Source organism: Neoarius graeffei, chromosome 24 (genome assembly GCF_027579695.1).
Source record: "Neoarius graeffei isolate fNeoGra1 chromosome 24, fNeoGra1.pri, whole genome shotgun sequence".
Lineage (NCBI taxonomy): Eukaryota > Metazoa > Chordata > Actinopteri > Siluriformes > Ariidae > Neoarius > Neoarius graeffei.
In genome coordinates, this window is record NC_083592.1 from 49852835 (window position 1) to 49874551 (window position 21717).

General features: G+C 45.0%; 1 protein-coding gene across 1 annotated transcript in view; it reads right to left on the reverse strand.

Annotated features, from left to right (window-relative positions):
• pole (polymerase (DNA directed), epsilon) overlaps positions 1 to 21717 on the reverse strand; it is a 155198-nt gene that overhangs the window by 80570 nt on the left and 52911 nt on the right. The window contains exons 21-24 of the mRNA XM_060907428.1: positions 18613 to 18761; positions 18305 to 18397; positions 7607 to 7755; positions 3959 to 4112 (exon numbers count right to left, since the gene is read on the reverse strand). Coding sequence (XP_060763411.1) covers positions 3959 to 4112; positions 7607 to 7755; positions 18305 to 18397; positions 18613 to 18761 — 545 coding nt within the window. The remainder of the gene's footprint in view (positions 1 to 3958; positions 4113 to 7606; positions 7756 to 18304; positions 18398 to 18612; positions 18762 to 21717) is intronic.

Consider the following 21717-nt stretch of genomic DNA (forward strand, 5'->3'; position numbering starts at 1 on the left):
TTTGTTTTTTTCCATCATGTGCAAGTTGAGATCTTGAAGAATGCAATCAGTATTTCAGATAATAGATTGTTTTGTTGGAAAAGCATACATTTTTTGTTGCAAATTGTCTCGTTTTTGTCAGGACTGTAGCCTGCTGGGGGGTGTGGGTAAATTACCATATGGGCCATTCACATGATGATTTAGGTGGGGTTTGCATTAGACCGTATCAGCGGATCATCAGATTAACGTTTTTAAAACGATTAGCGTGCACACAGCAACGCCAATACACGATTCGCGTGCACACAGCAACGCCAATACACGGATACGCTCGGCTCCGCAGGCATCCTGCGCTCCAAATCACTCCACCCTGAACAGCGAGTGCCCTCTGGAGGGTGCGCACTCCGGCCCTGCGCAGCTCACAGAGCGCGCGAGTGAAGTGCACGAGCAGTGATTTGGGACTGAGCCGCTGTGTGTGTGATCTCAGTGCATGTCGGGCATGCGCGTCACTTACCACTTGCAAGTGGAAGGATGGCAAGCCTAAAGACAATCATAACTACACAATGGGCAGTATTTGCATCAGTATTTGCAGTATTTTCATACTTTTATACTCTTTAATGAAAGGTGATACAAGGCGGAAGTCCGCGCCGTTTTTCAGCAGTCGCGTCACATGACCAACGCCAGCGAATCAGGAAGGTGGATGTCACAGTGACGCTGTCCAATGACGACGCCAGCTAGAGCTCAGCACAGCGTATCCGCGTATTCTCAATGTTTACACAGCACCGGACCAGACACGATCTGGATTGAATACGTGGACCCTGGCGGATTCCCGTTTCCAGGCGTTTTAATGTAAACAGACAGTGCATCCGCGAAGAAAACGAGACAGATACGGTCTAATGTAAACTTGGCCTTAAGTCTTTTGTTTTTTTTTTCTGCCAATCAGCTGTATGATACGAGCTGAGCTCGTGGCTACTTAAGCTGCATACAGGCATGTAATTTCACTAGGGAATGAGGAAGCTAAACAGAGCGCAGAGGAGCTGAAACACCGCGAAGCAAACAGACGCACGGTATTTACATCGGAGATCACCATTTCTAGCAAAAAAACCGCAACCTCGTTTTCCAGATTGAATGGAATACTTGAATGATCGGATGATACACGGACCGTTCTAAAACTACATTCCATCGGAGGCATTGGTGTGTGCAAGGCGCCGTTTCTCTTTCTGATGGGGTGAGTTTATTAATCTAAGGCTGTGTGGTTATTTTTGCATGTAACGGAGAGCGTTGTGGTTTGGTTAAGCCTAGGTCACAACCGGACGTACGATTTTTGGCCGTGCGATTTTTGGCGTTTCCCAAATTGCTGCTTTTTTTTTTTTCACGGAGAAAGACGCGCGTTGGCTGTAAGTTTGTCTTGCAACCTGAAAAAAACGTAAGCGCCCGTAGAGTTTGACATGACAACGAACCTCTGCGGCCGGTCAGCGGCTCGAAAATCAGCACGTCACACGCGCGCTCTCGTGCGTTTCACGCGCGCTCTCGTGCGTTTCATGCGTGCCCTCCGTGCGTTTCTTGCATGTAGACAGGCCGTAGGAGTGCGTACGGCCGGTTGTGACCGAGGCTTTACATGAAACTAACGTTGTGTTAGTTGTGTCATCATCATGCTATCTTTCTTTCTTAAGGCCTCTGCATGCTCTTGCGACAAGGCTTTCGCAGATAGCTTTTCGCAGACAGTTGTAATTTATCGTTGAGCGGGGAGTAATAGGCGTGCGCGATGTTATTCACTGCCACAACGCAAGGGGACGCGAAGTCGCGAAATTGCTAGGAGTAGTTGGTGGGTGTGGTTAGTGGAGTGTTTATCCTCCGGTTACTTATAATGACTAGAACTGGAGTCGTATAGATGTACGTACTTCCTCACTTCCTCGATCAACCGCTCTTCGTGCTGCTCCATCTTCGCTCGTGTTTTTAAAAATGGCGGTCGTGAAAACAAACCAAACCGGGAAAGTAGGGAAGCGGAAGTGCGTGTACAGCGGATGTAGAGTGGACCAATCAGAGCCCTCTTGTCTGCGACGCTGTCTGCGAGGCTTCTGCGGTGGTCACAATTTTTGGGAGGTGCGCGCAGAGCGTCTGCGAAGGTGGGGGGGCTACGCAGACACTGTCTCCGACGCTATCTGCGAGGACTGGGTTGTCAGCACAAATTGGCCTTTACGGTGTGAGTAATTTTTCAACCACAAAGCGTTAAAGTATACTTTAGGACTTATTTTTGTACTTCATAATTGTGTTGGGCATACTTTGCATGGAAGGAAAATCGACGTGGTGATCTTTGTTTACATGAAAGTAGCATCGTGCTAGCTAGTAGGGGGTTGGGCTTTCCTTAATGTCATGCAAATGAGCAGCATTATGTGCCCGGCCTGCACCCAGAGTAACTGAGATGGAAAACTTTGAGGGCAATTTTCTCCCTTTTCTGTTTTAAGAAGTATACACTTTCAAAAGGCCACACATTCTTCAAATATTGTCAGATCTCCACATGGAAGGCATCATTGGAAAGCTTAGAAACTGTACTTTCTGAATCTGTCAATAACTCAAAATGCCCCCGGGCCGACGTGTCCCTGGATTCTGTGATCTGACACATTTATCACAAAAATGCATGCATGTATTTATCATTTTGAAAACCCAGCAGCCGCCTGATCCGGCACGTTTTAATTGTGCGACAGTAATGACGTAAATACCAGAGCGACGGACTCGTCCTTATCCTGTCGTCTTTCCAACTCTTCTCAGTTGGTTCCAAGTCGTATGGAATAATCTCCATGTCACGTACGCGATGGAGGCGGATGTATGTGCAGAAGTATACAGTTTAATAAAGTGCAGAATATATATACAGTCAGACAAGATATACACAGGCAAACAATCCAAAACGGCAGGCGAGATCAAAAACGAGAATACAGGCAAAAGGGTCGGTCGAGGCCACACCATCCCATCACTGATTATTTTCCGATTACAGAGTTTCATTCCTGACTTAAGAACATAGTTTGAATCAAGTACAGGAAAATTTACATCGTTTTTTTTTTTTTTTGAAAAACGTTTAGAGTGACATCATTTAGTGTCCTGGCGGCTCAGTGACATCTGGACCAGATTAATGGTTAAAGTGCATATTCTGGACCGATTTGGTTTTTTTAAAAATATGAAAGTATGTCTCTTTACACACTCATCCAGAAGAGCAATTTTGCACAAGGCCATCTGTCTACAGCAGAAAAAAAATAAAATAAAACGCGTCTGGAAAAATCCCAAGGGAGTCTGCAGCCAGATTTGGACGTTATCTGCGGAAACGCCAGCAGGCTGCGCGAGCTTTGCACGGTTTCAGTGCACAGCCTGTGTAGCCCAAGTGCTCCCATTTCTCTCTCATTGTCCGGTCTTTTGGGAAACGATGAGTACTAATTCCATCATGATTGGTGTTGCTACACCCTCCTACGATACATCTGTTAACCATTTTAATAATTACGCGATAACGTTGAAGAAATTTGCAGAAAACCACCAGATCGTTTTCTCATAAACAAACCAGCGCTGACGTAGGATTCAGAGGGAGGCGTCCCGCACGCGACGTCACGAAAATCAATCAATGTTTGCCGGGAAATCCAAATGCCAAGTTTTTTCAGAGGCGGACCAATTCGCCTCAAATGGCTTGATTTCAACTGAATTTTTCTGGTATTGCGCAAGGGGAAAAAAAAATTGCACAAAATGTGACAGATATTTGACCAAAGTTTAATCTAAAATAGGAGAATTACACTGATCTTGCTCCTGAATTTACCCGTGATATGCACTTTAATCTCAGTCCACTATTTTGATCTAATGTGTGTTTAATTGGGGGGGGGAGAAGAGCACACAGTCGTTAGTGCCAGGTCAAAGCACGTTATTGAGGTCTTTTCAAGTCTCATCAAAATATTAAAATAAACTGTGAACAGAGACAAAAGGTGCTGCCCTGCTGTCATCTCACCTCTTCTTCAGCTTCTTGCCCTCCTCTTTAGACGCAGGCAGGATCATGGCCAGGTACGGTCCATCCACCTCAAAGAAGATGCTGTTCTCTGACCTCGTCTGGTACGTGAGCGAGGCCGGGTCCACCAGCTCCTGGTACTGATCGTTGGTAAAGCCTTCCTGGATCCGACACATGAGTGAAGCAATAAATTAACACTCAGCTACAGCACAGACTCCAAAAATACATCCTCTACATCACGGGTTCTCAACCTTTTCCACTCGGAGGCCCACCTATTCCTACCTGTAACGAGTCGGGGCTAGGGTGCATCAGTTGCCCCCTAACAATGAAAAGTTCCTCCGATCATGATGCATTTTTGTTTTTATGTTCCTTTTGGTAAGAAAACACACTGGGTGAAATATTTTGACAAAATTCTAAAGTTTAATGGTGGCACCATGAGCTCAAAGTTATGGAAAAAGCTGCTATTTTATGACTTTGATGACAAAATTTCGATCACTTTTCATGAAACATTATGGCACCTTATAGAGTATACCAAATATCTTAGATACACATTTTTAGTACATATTCTAAATATATTATCAAGCACAGTTTGAGTTTTAGCTGTTCATTGAATCATTGTTCAACTACTTTTAAACAATACAAATGTATTACGAATCACATTAATGCTTCTCAATCCCTTGCAAAGGTTCTTAACATGATCTCTGGCTCACAAGAAATCAATAAATGGAGTCCAACATTGTGATTCAAACCTTACGCCAAAACATAAAATAAGCAGTTTTTGGCAAAAAATGAACCTCATGGTGCCACCATTAGACTTTTGAATATGGTCAAAAAATTTTACAGGATGTCTTTATTGGTGAAAAGGAACACCCAAACAAAAATGCATCAGATTTTATGAAAGTGAGGGCAACTGATGCACCCTAGTCGGGGCCCGTGGAAAAAAAAAAAAAAATTGGCTCATCTATTCTATTAGAATCGAATAATCTACTGTAAAGCGTATTAACGGAACGCAACATCGCTCCCTGTTACAGATGGGAGCCCAGGAATTAAATAAATACAATACAAACAAACTGTTTTTAATTGTAGGTATCGTATTTAAAACTGTACGGCTGTGCCAGAAGCCAAACCATGCATGCAGGGCATTCTCAGTCAAAAGGCATTAATGATCCAAAAGTGGAGTCTGGTTGATTAACACAAGAACTGATAGCCATGTTTGTGTTCAGCAAACAAGCAAATTATCAAAACCAAGAAGTACACTCAAAAGAAGTGGATATAGGAAGCACTCAATGGGATTAGATCCTTACACACTAATAAAGAAGGATTTTTCCTACAAGTTGGAAAATTGTCCATCCGTTAAGTTCCCCGACATCTCAAACTACCTGGTGCTGCAGACATCGTTCTACACGGACACGCAGATTAAAAACCTGGAAGAGTATGGACGTGTACAACTTTTTATATGTTGCTGGGTTAAAGATCTGAGGATCAGGACACTACAAGATAGACAGCGGGATGGATCTACAGTGGTGCTTGAAAGTTTGTGAACCCTTTAGAATTTTCTATATTTCTGCATAAATATGACCGAAAACAACATCAGATTTTCACACAAGTCCTAAAAGTAGATAAAGAGAACCCAGTTAAACAAATGAGACAAAAATATTATACTTGGTCATTTATTTATTGAGGAAAATGATCCAATATTACATATCTGTGAGTGGCAAAAGTATGTGAACCTCTAGGATTAGCAGTTAATTTGAAGGTGAAATTAGAGTCAGGTGTTTTCAATCAATGGGATGACAATCAGGTGTGAGTGGGCACCCTGTTTTATTTAAAGAACAGGGATCTATCAAAGTCTGATCTTCACAACACATGTTTGTGGAAGTGTATCATGGCACGAACAAAGGAGATTTCTGAGGACCTCAGAAAAAGCGTTGATGCTCATCACGCTGGAAAAGATTACAAAACCATCTCTAAAGAGTTTGGACTCCACCAATCCACAGTCAGACAGATTGTGTACAAATGGAGGAAATTCAAGACCATTGTTACCCTCTCCAGGGGTGGTCGACCAACAAAGATCACTCCAAGAGCAAGGCGTGTAATAGTTGGCGAGGTCACAAAGGACCCCAGGGTAACTTCTAAGCAACTGAAGGCCTCCATCACATTGGCTAATGTTCATGAGTCCACCATCAGGAGAACACTGAACAACAATGGTGTGCATGGCAGGGTTGCAAGGAGAAAGCCACTGCTCTCCAAAAAGAACATTGCTGCTCGTCTGCAGTTTACTAAAGATCACGTGGACAAGCCAGAAGGCTATTGGAAAAATGGTTTGTGGACGGATGAGACGAAAATAGAACTTTTTGGTTTAAATGAGAAGCGTTCTGTTTGGAGAAAGGAAAACACTGCATTCCAGCATAAGAACCTTATCCCATCTGTGAAACATGGTGGTGGTAGGATCATGGTTTGGGCCTCTGTTTTGCTGCATCTGGGCCAGGACGACTTGCCATCATTGATGGAACAATGAATTCTGAATTATACCAGTATTTTCTAAAGGAAAATGTCAGGACATCTGTCCATGAACTGAATCTCAAGAGAAGGTGGGTCATGCAGCAAGACAACGACCCTAAGCACACAAGTCGTTCTACCAAAGAATGGTTAAAGAAGAATAAAGTTTATGTTTTGGAATGGCCAAGTCAAAGTCCTGACCTTAATCCAATGGAAATGTTGTGGAAGGACCTGAAGCGAGCAGTTCATGTGAGGAAACCCACCAACATCCCAGAGTTGAAGCTGTTCTGTACGGAGGAATGGGCTAAAATTCCTCCAAGCCGGTGTGCAGGACTGATCAACAGTTACCGCAAACATTTAGTTGCAGTTATTGCTGCACAAGGGGGTCACACCAGATACTGAAAGCAAAGGTTCACATACTTTTGCCACTCACAGATATGTAACAATGAATCATTTTCCTCAATAAATAAATGACCAAGTATAATATTTTTGTCTCATTTGTTTAACTGGGTTCTCTTTATCTACTTTTAGGACTTGTGTGAAAATCTGATGATGTTTTCGGTTATATTTATGCAAAAATATAGAAAATTCTCAAGGGTTCACAAACTTTCAAGCACCACTGTAAGTGCAGGAAGAGTGTATATTAGCAGGAGTGATATTTACAAAAGCAAAACAGGAAGCAAAATATTTAAACAGCGTTATAAACATGGCTAGAAACAAACGACGATGATGCTTTGCAAAACCTCTGTGAAAACAGCTTCCGTATCTGCTGATTGCGCTCAAATCAGTATCAGGTGTTTCCCAGAATGACCGGGTCCCAAGCGCACGCACCACGCGCTCTGTGAGCCAGATTGAAGCGCTCAAAGGCGTGACAGTCAAGTCACCTTCTGTGTGACCACAACTTTTAGCTCACGTGTATATTGCCACCAAAATGCCTCATTTTCATCGATAACCCATCGCGAGCTGTAGTGTGACCGTAGCTTAACGAGCCGGATGTGACGTCGGATGAAACGCAGCAATTGTACCCTACTACGAGTAAAAAAAATTAACTTCGACTTGAAAAAAAATTCGCAGCCCACTCGATGGCGCTTCGTGGCCCATTACCAGTGGTTGAGAAACGCGACATACATATTCATCAGGAAGGAAATGAACCTGCCTTAACCATGATGTTCAGCATGGCCCCGGGGTAACTTATGGTCACTTTGGGCTTCTTCTCGTTGGTGGCCTTGATGACGAAGTTCTCAGGGAAGGAGTTCGGCAGGACACACCAGATACCGTCAGTGTCCAGCTCTAAAGGCCTCCTATACCAACACACACACACACAAATGAATGTTTAGTTACAGACGCATGGCTTCTGGATCAATTTAGACCAGGGCTTTTCAAAGTGTGGGGCGCGCCTCCCCTAGGGGGCGCCAGAGTTCTTCGGGGGGGGGGGGGGGGGGGGGGGGGGGGGGGGGGGGGCGCAACGTGAGGAAAAATAAATCAGAACAAGTTACTATTGCGGACACTTAGCGAACTTCAGCTAGCCTTTGCCAGAGACAAAATGGATCGATTTTTAGTACCTAAAGCTACAGTGAGTGAGGAGACGGAGTCTGGGCCAAGCAAAAAAAGAAGGAAGTATGACCACGATTATTTAAAATTTGGATTTTCTTGGACTGGATCTGAAGCTGCTCCACTGCCACAGTGTGTTGTCTGCCAAGAGGTGCTAGCTAACGATGCTATGAGATGTTTAAAATGTGTAAAACAAGATGTTTTAACGCAAGTCCAGTTGCTCTCTTCTACCAACCACAGATTACTATGTACCTGGATGACTGAGATTCTTCACAGATATGTAAAAAAAAAAGAAGATGTTTTAAAAAAGCACAGATGTTTAAAATGTGTAAAAAAAGATGTTTTAAAAAAAGCACAGATGTTTAAAGTGTGTAAAAAAAAAGATGTTTTAAAAAAGCACAGATGTTTAAAATGTGTAAAAAAAAGATGTTTTAAAAAGCACAGATGTTTAAAATGTGTAAAAAAAAGATGTTTTAAAAAGCACAGATGTTTAAAATGTGTAAAAAAAAGATGTTTTAAAAAAGCACAGATGTTTAAAATGTGTAAAAAAAGATGTTTTAAAAAAGGACAGATGTTTAAAATGTGTAAAAAAAGATGTTTTAAAAAAGCACAGATGTTTAAAATGTGTAAAAAAAGATGTTTTAAAAAAGGACAGATGTTTAAAATGTGTAAAAAAGATGTTTTAAAAAAGCACAGATGTTTAAAATGTGTAAAAAAAGATGTTTTAAAAAAGCACAGATGTTTAAAATGTGTAAAAAAAGATGTTTTAAAAAAGCACAGTTTTTTAAAATGTGTAAAAAATGTTTTAAAAAAAGCACAGATGTTTAAAATGTGTAAAAAAAGATGTTTTAAAAAAGCACAGATGTTTAAAATGTGTAAAAAAAGATGTTTTAAAAAAGCACAGATGTTTAAAATGTGTAAAAAAAGATGTTTTAAAAAAGCACAGATGTTTAAAATGTGTAAAAAAAGATGTTTTAAAAAAGCACAGATGTTTAAAATGTGTAAAAAAAGATGTTTTAAAAAAGCACAGATGCTTAAAATGTGTAAAAAAAGATGTTTTAAAAAGCACAGATGCTTAAAATGTGTAAAAAAAGATGTTTTAAAAAGCACAAATGTTTAAAATGTGTAAAAAAAAGATGTTTTAAAAAGAAAAGCACAGATGTTTAAAATGTGTAAAAGAAAAAAAATAAAAATATGTACAACAACCATTTTTTTTAAAATACGAATGGAACATTAAGTATAGCAACAACAAAAATTGTAAGGGGGGCGCTGTTGTTTATTTGCTCTCTGAGGGGGGGCTGACTCTCCCACACTTTGAAAACCCCTGATTTAGACAATTTTAGCAAAGCCTGTAGAAAGTAAACTCGAACATTTGAGTAAATAGGACTGATTAGTATTTTATCCAAGATCAAATCACGCAACACTGAAACTACAATTAATATAAATACGGAGGTGATGATAGAAAATCGCACGCACTGATTGGTCAAGAAATTTGGACTATTTATTTCTCGATAATCACCTGAGCGACTTGTCACTGTAGGTGAGGAGGAAGTCTGCACAAAGAAGGTGACATGTAAGATGAAGTCGATCATCTCTTTAATGCGATAGTTCTCCTGAAAATATTGTCTGGCCTTCCAGGTTACACGGTTAGTGTTTCAGATCTTACCACTGTCCAATGCTTTTTAAAAAGATGCTGTAAGAGACATCAACTAGTTTTAACATCTTGGAGCTTTTGGAGAAGTGTGACCGCTGCCTTTTTAATAAAATCAAAACTAGAGATCATCCTTTATATAGCTTCCTCGCTACTTATAAAGAAAGATCTGAGCGCCTTAGAAATAGAAACTGAATAAAACCTAAGATAAAACACTGAACATTTTAGGGATAGTTTTTTTTTTTTAAATAGGATAATATTTAAATATAAATTTACCAATATAATTTTTTCCTTTTCTTTTTAGGTTTTGTAGTATTTTTCTTCATTGTAAATATTGTAATTATTGCATATTAGCTTTTTTTTTTTTATAATACATAGGGCCAAAACAGGGGCGGCACGGTGGTGTAGTGGTTAGCGCTGTCGCCTCACAGCAAGAAGGTCCTGGGTTCGAGCCCCGTGGCCGGCGAGGGCCTTTCTGTGCGGAGTTTGCATGTTCTCCCCGTGTCCGCGTGGGTTTCCTCCGGGTGCTCCGGTTTCCCCCACAGTCCAAAGACATGCAGGTTAGGTTAACTGGTGACTCTAAATTGACCGTAGGTGTGAATGTGAGTGTGAATGGTTGTCTGTGTCTATGTGTCAGCCCTGTGATGACCTGGTGACTTGTCCAGGGTGTACCCCGCCTTTCGCCCATAGTCAGCTGGGATAGGCTCCAGCTTGCCTGCGACCCTGTAGAACAGGATAAAGCAGCTAGAGATAATGAGATGAGACTTTCAAAATCCTCGTGTCGTGTCGCCGTGTCATGATGAAAGACGCTTTAGAAACTGATTCAAACGTGCAAGATAGTCTCGCGCCCCGACTGGTTCAGAAAACGTGAATGATAAATGTTGTCAAGTTTCAAGTCAAGTCAAGTTTACTTGTATCGCGCTTTTAACAATAAACATTGTCGCAAAGCAGCTTTACAGAATTTGAACGACTTAAAACATGAGCTAATTTTGTCCCTAATCTATCCCCAATGAGCACGCCTGTGTTAAGGGAACGGCCCTCTCCTGGCTCAGGTCTTATTTAACTGATCGTTATCAGTATGTTGATATAAATGGTGATATTTCTAGACGTACCGAGGTAAAGTTTGGTGTTCCACAAGGTTCTGTCTTGGGTCCACTGCTTTTTTTCTTTATATATATTACCTCAGGGTGATATTATTCGTAAACATTGTATTAGTTTCCACTGTTATGCTGATGACACACAGTTGTATGTCTCTGCAAAACCTGATGAGAGACACCAGCTTTATAGAATTGAGGAATGTGTTAAGGAGATTAGACACTGGATGCTTATTAATTTCCTTCTCCTTAACTCTGACAAGACTGAAGTACTTGTACTCGGACCACATACAGCTAGAAGTAAGTTTTCTAATCACACAGGGACTCTGGATGACCTTTCTGTTTCTTCACAGGCTAAATGTTGTGAACTTGAATGGCTTCCGAAGTACGAATTTGGCCCGATATATTATAAACAAGTAATCGTATGGTTCCTCGTAAAATTAAGGATCAATTTGACTCGTGATTTCAAAGTTTTCAAAACTTCAAAATCACTCGTGAAATTAATCCTTAATTTTACTCGGCCCCATATGATTACCTATACTAAGGGTGTATTCAGACCAGGATAGTTCGATAGTTCACTTGCTTTGGTCCAAACCAAATGTTTTTTTTATTTTTTCATTTTGGTGCGGTTTGCTTTCACACTGTACATTTTAGGCCAAGTTTACATTAGACCGTATCTGTCTCGTTTTCTTCGCGGATGCACTGTCCGTTTACATTAAAACGCCTGGAAACGCCGGGAAACGGGAATCCGCCAGGGTCCACGTATTCAATCCAGATCGTGTCTGGTCCGGTGCTGTGTAAACATTGAGAATACGCGGATACGCTGTGCTGAGCTCTAGCTGGCGTCGTCATTGGACAACGTCACTGTGACATCCACCTTCCTGATTCGCTGGCGTTGGTCATGTGACGCGACTGCTGAAAAACGGCGCGGACTTCCGCCTTGTATCACCTTTCATTAAAGAGTATAAAAGTATGAAAATACTGATGCAAATACTGATGCAAATACTGCCCATTGCGTAGTTATGATTGTCTTTAGGCTTGCCATCCTTCCACTTGCAAGTGGTAAGTGACGCGCATGCCCGACATGCACTGAGATCACACACACAGCGGCTCAGTCCCGAATCACTGCTCGTGCGCTTCACTCGCGCGCTCTGTGAGCTGTGCAGGGCCGGAGTGCGCACCCTCCAGAGGGCACTCACTGTCCAGGGCGGAGTGATTTGGAGCGCAGGATGCCTGCGGAGCCGAGCATATCCGTGTATTGGCGTTGCTGTGTGCACGCGAATCGTGAATTGGCGTTGCTGTGTGCACGCTAATCGTTTTAAAAACGTTAATCTGATGATCCGCTGATACGGTCTAATGTCAACCCCACCTTAGTAAGCGGACCAAAATCTGTCAACAAAGCCACGTGCCCTGAGGTCGTTCAGCTATTGGTCAGAGACGACACGCGCACAAAGCGTTAAGTTCAAAAGTAGTCATGGAGGCTTTCCGTGCTGTTATTCTTTTTAATGTCATCAAAGCTATATGTTTTTTCCAGTTTTTACTGTTTTCACAATTGTGCGATTACTATGCTGTTGTACAAGTAATTTATCAACGACGACGACAAAGGGCAAGGCGGCTACGGAGGATAGCGCTGATGAGCGCACATCATGTTGTGACAGTTCTGGCTCTTCACACAATAGATGAATTTCTTTTTTGCGTCGCTAGTACCGCCACTTTTTGAAAGAATGTCCCTGATTTTAATGTAGGTCTGACGGAGTTTCTTCACTTTTAGCCGACATTGTTCTGGGGAGCGCGTGAACCCCTTCTCCTTCATTTTCTCACTGAATACAGCAAACACGTCGGCATTTTTGTGTGTTCTCTCCAAAAGCTCAGATATGTGGACATCTGCCCATATATCCACAAGGGTGCGCGTTTCTTCCTCGGCCCACGTTTGCCCCCTACTCATTTTTTGTACTCTGTAGTCTAGCCTACCACTGGTCTGAATGACTGTTGTAAGGTTCCCTTGACAACCGAAACAGTGTTTGCACTTTAAACACAAAATAAACTCCGCCGAGTGCGTGCGCGCACACACTACTGCCTTCGCCGAGTGCGTGCACGCGCACGCCGCATATCGGGGCCGCGGATCAGCGAAGTCTGCGGGGAATTTGTGGTTACTATCGGTACAAACAGCGCGAATCACAACTTAAATGAGTGCGGTTCCTATGTAGTGAAAATTCATTATGTCTGATAATTATAACTATTCTTTTAAGTTCGTTTCTTAAGACACGTATTTTTAAGTATGTTACCTCGCTTGTTGACAGTTTCGGCGAACACTTCCGCCTTCTTCAAAACAGTCACCAGATGTCGAGTGGTGACGTGCCTTATCAGCGCAGAGGACGATGAACCGGGATGAGGGAGCGTACGCGCTGTCACACACCTGGAGCGCAGTCCTGGGCCAGCAACCTGACAGCAGGAGGCGTGGACTACCTGTCAAATTGGGCGGGACGTTCACGCCTCCATAGAGTAACATCAGCTGATAAGGCACGTCACCACTCGACATCTGGTGACTGTTTTGAAGAAGGCGGAAGTGTTCGCCGAAACTGTCAACAAGCGAGGCAACATACTTAAAAATACGTGTCTTAAGAAACGAACTTAAAAGAATGAGTGCGGTTCAGTTTGACATTATTGTCAGTCCGTTAGATAAACATTTAATTTTATTAAAATCGAAAATTAATATTTAGAACCTGTGGGCTACAAAAATAATAGTCATTAAAGTAGCCAGCTGGACTTAATTGTGTGCCGGCTGTATGGTCGGCAGCCGGCGCTTGTGGAAAGCCCTGTATTGAGGTATTTCACCTGACGTCACAGGGTCACGTGACGCCCCGGTGTCCACCATTTTGGACGGCAAGCTAGCTAATGTCAACATCATAGTACCTAGTATGTTGCTATAGCAACGTTTACGTTCAGTCATTTGGATGACTGTTAAAACCTTTCAGTCTCAAGTTTTTCCTTTACTGTATTTACTAGTTTACTGAGCCAGCCAGCCCCAGAGCGCTAGCCAGCGCCGGCCAGCCCCGGAGCGCTAGCCAGCGCCGGCCAGCCCCGGAGCGCTAGCCAGCGCCGGCCAGCCCCGGAGCGCCAGCTAGCCCCGGCCAGCCCCGGAGCGCCAGCTAGCCCCGGCCAGCCCCGGAGCGCTAGCTAGCCCCGGAGCGCTAGCTAGCTAGCCCGCCCCGGCCAGCCCTGGAGCGCGCTCAGTAAACTAGTAAATACAGTAAAGGAAAAACTTATAACGGGCCATGGCTCAACAGACTAAGAAGTTATTTCAATGACATTTAATAACATTTTGTTTATCCTGAGGACCGAAAGTAAATGAAAATGTGAACAAACCTTAGCGGTCAGTGAACAATCCTGGTGGAAGCAGGTAAACGTCGTTCTCTAAGCCTGCTAACCTCAATCTTTGCAAATACCTCTCCCTCTGCTCGCCCTGTAAATGCCCTACGTCGCTGGATAGTGAAGGTGTTTTCTGCATCTCGCTCCTTTTTCTCGTCTCGTCTTCTTCCGCTTATCCAGGACCGGGTCGCGGAGGCAGCAGTCTAAGCATGGAAGCCCAAACTTCCCTTTCCCCAGACACCTCGGCCAGCTCCTCGGGAAGAACACCGAGGCGTTCCCAGGCCAGCCGAGAGACATAGTCCCTCCAGCGTGTCCTGGGTCTTCCCCGGGGCCTCCTCCCGGGGGGACATGCCTGGAACACCTCCCCAGGGAGGCGTCCAGGAGGCATCCGAAAAAGATGCCCGAGCCACCTCAGCTGGTTCCTCTCGATGTGGAGGAGCAGCGGCTCTACTCCGAGCTCCTCCCGAGTGACTGTGCTTCTCACCCTATCTCTAAGGGAGCGCCCAGCCACCCTGCGAAGGAAACTCATTTCAGCCGCTTGTATCCGCGATCTTGTTCTTTCTGTCATTACCCAAAGCTCATGACCATAGGTGAGAGTCGGAACGTAGATCGACCGGTAAATTGAGAGCTTCGCCTTTTGGCTCAGCTCCTTCTTCACCACGACGGACCGGTAAAGCGACCGCATCACTGCGGAGGCTGCACCGATCCGCCTGTCGATCTCACGCTCCATCCTTCCCTCACTCGTGAACAAGATCCCGAGATACTTAAACTCCTCCACTTGAGGCAGGACTTCTCCACCAACCTGGAGAGGGCAAGCCACCCTTTTCCGGTCGAGAACCATGGCCTCGGACTTGGAGGTGCTGATTCTCATCCCAGCCGCTTCACACTCGACTGCAAACCGCCCCAGTGCATGCTGAAGGTCCTGGTTTGAAGAAGCCAACAGGACAACATCATCCGCAAAAAGCAGAGATGAAATCCTGTGGTTCCCAAACAGGATTCCTTCCGGCCCCTGGCTGCGCCTAGAAATTCTGTCCATAAAAATTATGAACAGAACCGGTGACAAAGGGCAGCCCTGACGGAGTCCAACATGCACTGGGAACAGGTCTGACTTACTGCCGGCAATGCGAACCAGACTCCTGCTCCGTTCGTACAGGGACCGGACAGCCCTTAGCAAAGAGCCCCGAACCCCATACTCCCGAAGCACCCCCCACAGAATACCACGGGGGACACGGTCGAATGCCTTCTCCAGATCCACAAAGCACATGTGGACTGGTTGGGCAAACTCCCATGAACCCTCGAGCACCCTATGAAGGGTATAGAGCTGGTCCAGTGTTCCGCGACCAGGACGAAAACCGCATTGTTCCTCCTGGATCCGAGGTTCGACTATCGGTCGAATTCTCCTCTCCAGTACCCTGGAGTAAACTTTCCCTGGGAGGCTGAGAAGTGTGATTCCCCTATAATTGGAGCACACTCTCCGGTCCCCTTTCTTAAAAAGAGGGACCACCACCCCAGTCTGCCACTCCAGAGGCACTGTCCCCGACCGCCACGCGATGTTGCAGAGGCGTGTCAACCAAGACAGCCCCACAACATCCAGAGACTTGAGATACTCAGGGCGGATCTCATCCACCCCCGGTGCCTTGCCACCGAGGAGCTTGCAAACCACCTCAGTGACTTCGGCTTGGGTAATGGACGAGTCCACCTCTGAGTCATCAGCCTCAGTCTCCTCAGTGGAAGACATGACGGTGGGATTGAGGAGATCCTCAAAGTATTCCTTCCACCGCCCGACAATGTCCCCAGTCGAGGTCAACAGCTCCCCACCCGCACTGTAAACAGTGTTGGCAGAGTACTGCTTCCCCCTCCTGAGGCGCCGGACGGTTTGCCAGAATTTCTTCGAGGCCGACCGATAGTCCTTCTCCATGGCCTCCCCGAACTCCTCCCAGTTCCGAGTTTTTGCCTCCGCAACTGCCCGAGCTGCAGCACGCCTGGCCTGCCGATACCCGTCGGCTGCCTCAGGAGTCCCGGAGGTCAACATGGCCCGATAGGACTCCTTCTTCAGCTTGACGGCATCCCTTACTTCCGGTGTCCACCACCGGGTTCGGGGATTGCCGCCACGACAGGCACCGGAGACCTTGCGGCCACAGCTCCGAACAGCTGCGTCCACAATGGAGGTAGAGAACATGGTCCACTCAGACTCAATGTCCCCCGCCTCCCTCGGAAGCTGGGAAAAGCTCTCCCGGAGGTGGGAGTTAAAGACCTCCCCAACAGAGTGCTCGGCCAGACGTTCCCAGCAGACCCTCACCATACGTTTGGGCCTGCCAGGTCTGTCCAGCTTCCTCCTCCGCCAGCGGATCCAACTCACCACCAGGTGGTGATCAGTTGACAACTCAGCCCCTCTCTTCACCCGAGTGTCCAAGACATAGGGTCGGAGATCAGATGACACGACTACAAAGTCGATCATCGACCTCCGACCTAAGGTGTCCTGGTGCCACGTGCACTTATGGACACCCCTATGCTCGAACATGGTGTTCGTTATGGACAAACTGTGACTAGCACAGAAGTCCAATAACAAAACACCACTCGGGTTCAGATCGGGGAGGCCGTTCCTCCCAACCACGCCCCTCCAGGTGTCACTGTCATCGCCCACGTGAGCATTGAAGTCCCCCAGTAGCACAATGGAGTCCCCAGTCTGAGCACCCCTCAGTACCTCTCCCAGGGACTCCAAGAAGGCCGGATACTCTATACTGCTATTTGGCCCGTAGGCACAAACAACAGCAAGAGCCCTCTCCCCAATCCGAAGGCGCAGAGAGGCGACCCTCTCGTTCACTGGGGTAAACTCCAACACATGGCGGCTGAGCTGGGGAGCTATAAGGAAGCCCACACCAGCCCGCCGCCGCTCACCATGGGCGACTCCAGAGAAGTGGAAAGTCCAGCCCCTCTCGAGGAGCTGGGTTCCAGAGCCCAAGCTGTGCGTGGAGGTGAGCCCGACTATCTCTAGCCGGTACCTCTCAACCTCCCGCACAAGCTCAGGCTCCTTCCCCCCCAGCGAAGTGACATTCCATGTCCCAACAGCCAGCCGCTGTGTCCGGGGGTCAGGTCGTCGAGGCCCCTGCCTTCGACTGCCACCCAGTCCACACTGCACCAAACCCCTACTGCTACCTCTGTGGGTGGTGAACCCACAGGAGGTCGGGCCCACGTCGCCTCTTCGGGCTGAGCCCGGCCGGGCCCCATGGGCAAAGGCCCGACCACCAAGCGCTCGCATACGAGCCCCAACCCCGGGCCTGGCTCCAGGGTGGGGCCCCGGCTGCGTCCTACCGGGCGACGTCACGGTCCTGGATTTTTTCTCCATAGGGGTTTTTTGGTGAAAAAACTCCTTTTTCTTTTATGTTTTTCGTTTGTCGCCTTCCTCGCATTCAAACTGATTCGAGCCGTGCCGTCCAAAATGGCAGCATCACATGACTTGGTCACGTGAGTGAAATACCTCAATAGGGCCTGACTAGCCTTTGGTAACACACTAAACGAATTATCTTTCTTTTTTGGCACTTTTTCTGTTTGTGTAGATGGGAAGACATACTGAGAATCCAAATCGCCAACATTTGAAATAATAATTGTTTTGAATTATTTCTTGTCTTATTTAATGAAGGTTGTAATAGAATTAGCCTACATTTGGCTTAAGCCGGATGAGACAGAGACATAATTTTATAGCCATTTGTTAAACAGCTGACAGGGAACGTAATTAACCGTTCCGGGAACGAAATTTTTTTGTTCTAACCGGTTCGGGAACGTCTATTTAATGGTGGAACCCAAAACCGGAAACGTTAAAATTCCGTTTCTGTTCGGAACGAACCAATAGGAAAAAAATTCTGGTTCAAAGCCCTGATTATATTATTAACCTTACTTTCACGTTATAAGTTAAACAGATGTTATATCAAACTTTGTCTTGTCAACATTTTGGAAATCGTTTGTGTTCATTGAGATATTGCTGAAAATATTACTTTTCAAAGGGGGTGCACTCGTTTACGCTCAGCACTGTGCATATAAACACAGGAGTCATGATTTAACACACTTGAGTCAATATTGACCCCTGACTTTATCCAAATTCACTGAGGGATTTGAAGATTTGAATGAACATCTGATTGATTGTGCAGCTCGAGAGTAAAGCTGTCGCTGTGACGATCGGAAACTCACCCGATCTGTTCGATCAGCTCTCTGGCCTGTGTGATGATGTTGGCTCCGGTGTGACACACAATGCCGGCCATTTCCATGGAGTACCATCTCGCTCTACAGACGCACATCGTTTTAAACAACGCAACAATCAATCAATACTCACAGTCAATCAAACATCATTCCAAAATGTATTTATTTATAAGAATACGGTTTAATATAAATTAAGACTCGACCAAAGACCAATCAGAGTCACACTGCTCTACTTTTGAGAAAACCGTTGTAAGGAATTGAGACTGAGCAGCGACAAAGCCTCGAAAGTTTTGGCGCACCCTTTTCTCATGACGTAACCGTAGAAGGAATTGAGGATGCATTTATGTGCGAGCTGCAGGGAGTCGTAAAGGATCTCCATATTCTTACAGCGCTTCACTTCCGCCGCGTCACCGTTCTCCTGAGCCACAGACAGCTTCTTCTTCCACACCTAACGAAAGAGAGAGAAAATTATTTAGAGAGGAGGAAAAAAAACAACAACAACAACAACAACAACAAGAGTGCTCTGAGAGCACAATATCCCTTGCTGGCAACTGTGCCATAGCTCTAGTAAAATGCGACTGAATTGAACAAAATTGCATTATGCGTATTACTGACAACAAATAACAAAACACTACGTTCACACTACAGGCTGAAGTGACTCAAATCCGATTTTTTCGCCCATGTGACCTGTATCCGATCTTTTATTGACGATATGAACGACGCAGATCCGATTTTTTCAAATCCGACCCAGGCCGTTTGGATATGTGGTCCTAATTCCGATCCCTATCCGCTCTTTTCATATGCGACTTCAGTCTGAACCGCCAGGTCGCATTCATCCGACTTACACGTCATCAACAAGCCACAAACGTCACTATTCTGCGCTGAAGTAGGCGGCGGGTCTCTCAAAAAAAGTTACAACAACATGGCTTTGATGTTCCTTTGAACGGAGGTTGCAGTCACTACCCCGCAGAACGCCTGAGCCAAAACCCTTGCCCTCTTCCTTCTCAACCTCCTCCTTAACATCAGGCTATTGTGCATGTTCTGGCTCCGTCGCAACAACAACTGCATCATCGCCAGGTACCCAATGCTGGCTACTGTCATACACAGGAAACTTTAGGTTACTTCCGTAAACACTGGCCATGCTCACTGCGTGTGACGTCGTCGTATCCTGCAACGCGCCTGCGGAACACTTTTAGGTCGCTTTTCGTTCATACTCAGGATCACATACAAGTCGCATATGTGAACGACCTCACAAAAAAAATATCGGATTTCACAAAAAAATCGGAATTGAGCATTAAGCCTTGCAGTGTGAACGTAGTGAAAGAATCCTGCCAAGTTTCGTGAAATTCCTCCAAAAATTGTAAGAGGAGTTGATTTCAGAAGATGAGTACCCTTCTCAGGACGGACATCGCCACGACATAATCCCCCTTCGGGCCTTTCGGCCAGCGGAGGATTTAAAAATAAATAAATAAACTGACCATATAAACCCAGGACTACAAATACGCCAATTGTAAACAATTCCAACCCGATATCAGAGATGCCAACCTTTTGTGAAACCAATGTGTAGTGACACACGCATACGAGCGGAGCAAAAATTTTGGAAATTGGTGCTTTTTTAGGGCCATTCTGAGTGAATACAGGTGACGAAAATGAACTGGGACATGTTGGTTTTGGGGGGAGAAAATTGTTGATTTGTTTTTTTTAGTGCTGTCAAAAATGTCGCGTTAACGCGTTAACTTGACTCAATTTTAACGGCGATAATTTTTTTATCGCGAGATTAACGCTCTGTGACATGATGTAGGTTTTTCATAAGCTTTTGAAACTGCCAGGAACTTGGAACAAAGACTTTGCAAAAAAACCGATAGCAGCTAGACTGTAATGCCACGCCCCGCACAGCCAGAGTCCTCTGCCCTCCCCAAAGAACCAGCGCGGGCAGGGCGCGCTAGTAGAGATGGGATTTATGGCTCTTTGATGGGATCCGCATCTTTGTGATCCGTTCTTTGAAAAGAGCCGTTCAAAAGACTGGCTCATTTGGCTCTTTTTAAATATTCATTCAGTTTTAAGAAGACAGCGTCTAAAGAAGCCAGATCCCTCTGAACTGTAAACTCAATGCTATCCCAGAAATCCTTCCTGTAATATGCAAATTTGGCCGCCTCTGATTGGACAGTGCGACGCATCAACAGGCAGAAAGTGTAAAAGTACAAAATGTGTTAAGTGAGCTGAAACAGTAAAGATCAGATTCAATGCAATATTTAGCAACGAACAACTTAAACTTAATATAATAGTGTACTTTATATTAGAATCAAGCACGTCAAGCCTACCGTCACTGTGTAACCTATCTCTCTGATTAGAGTTGTAGACTAACTCAAACAGTAGATCATTTCACTCATGGTTCTCTTGCTAGCCCCGCGCCGGTGCTCAGCTTTGGTTTCACTTTGCAGTGGCTGTGTCAAGACGTGTCATGCTTTGCAATAAAAAAAAATAAAAAAAAAACATTGGTACAAAGCAAGCCCATTCACTTTTTTATGCTGATAAGAGAATTACAATGTTTTTTTATGTGACAAAAATGTGCGATTAAATTGCGATTAATCGCGAGTTAACTATGACTGTCGCGACATTAATCGCGATTAAATATTTTAATCGCTTGACAGCACTAGTTTTTTTTTTTCAATTATCTGAAAAATAAACCACAATCACTCATGATTTTCTCATGAGTGATACTCCTAACTCACCACATTCACACAAAGTAAAGACTTCTCTGGTCATTTGTATACAATCAACTTTCAAACAGAATATTATACTCAGCAAAAATAAAAACTTGACACTCATTATTTTTCAAATAGTGTTCAGAAACTTTTCTTGAAAGAGTTCTTGTTGTGATTATGGTTAAATGCATTGTCAAGGGCATTACGTCACACATTCATTCTACTGGTCGGGCCTACGTACGGTAGCACGTGCGAGAGCACTGCACGCTAAAATCACGTTTCCACGTGACACAAGTGACGTGACCTATTGATACACGTGCAATTGATCTCACGGTAGCAGAGTAGAGTGTCATCTCAGAAAAACAAGGTTTTATGGTTAATTATTCGTTAATTTGCAATGCCACGACTGTCAAACATTCAGCGTGAACGTGCCATTGGCATGCTGAATACGGGAACATCCGTCACTGACGTTGCGAGGGTTATGGGATGCAGTCGACAGACCATCCATAATCTCCAGACACGTCTCCATCAAACTGGCACCACAGGAACCACTGGAACCCTCCACAGAACTTGCAGGAGCTTGGTGCCATGTTGGTACAAATATGGCAGCGCATTCCCCAAGCTGTGTTCAGACGCATCATCCAATCCATGAGGAGACGTTGTATCGCAGTTGTGAACGCCCATGGAGGACACACCCGA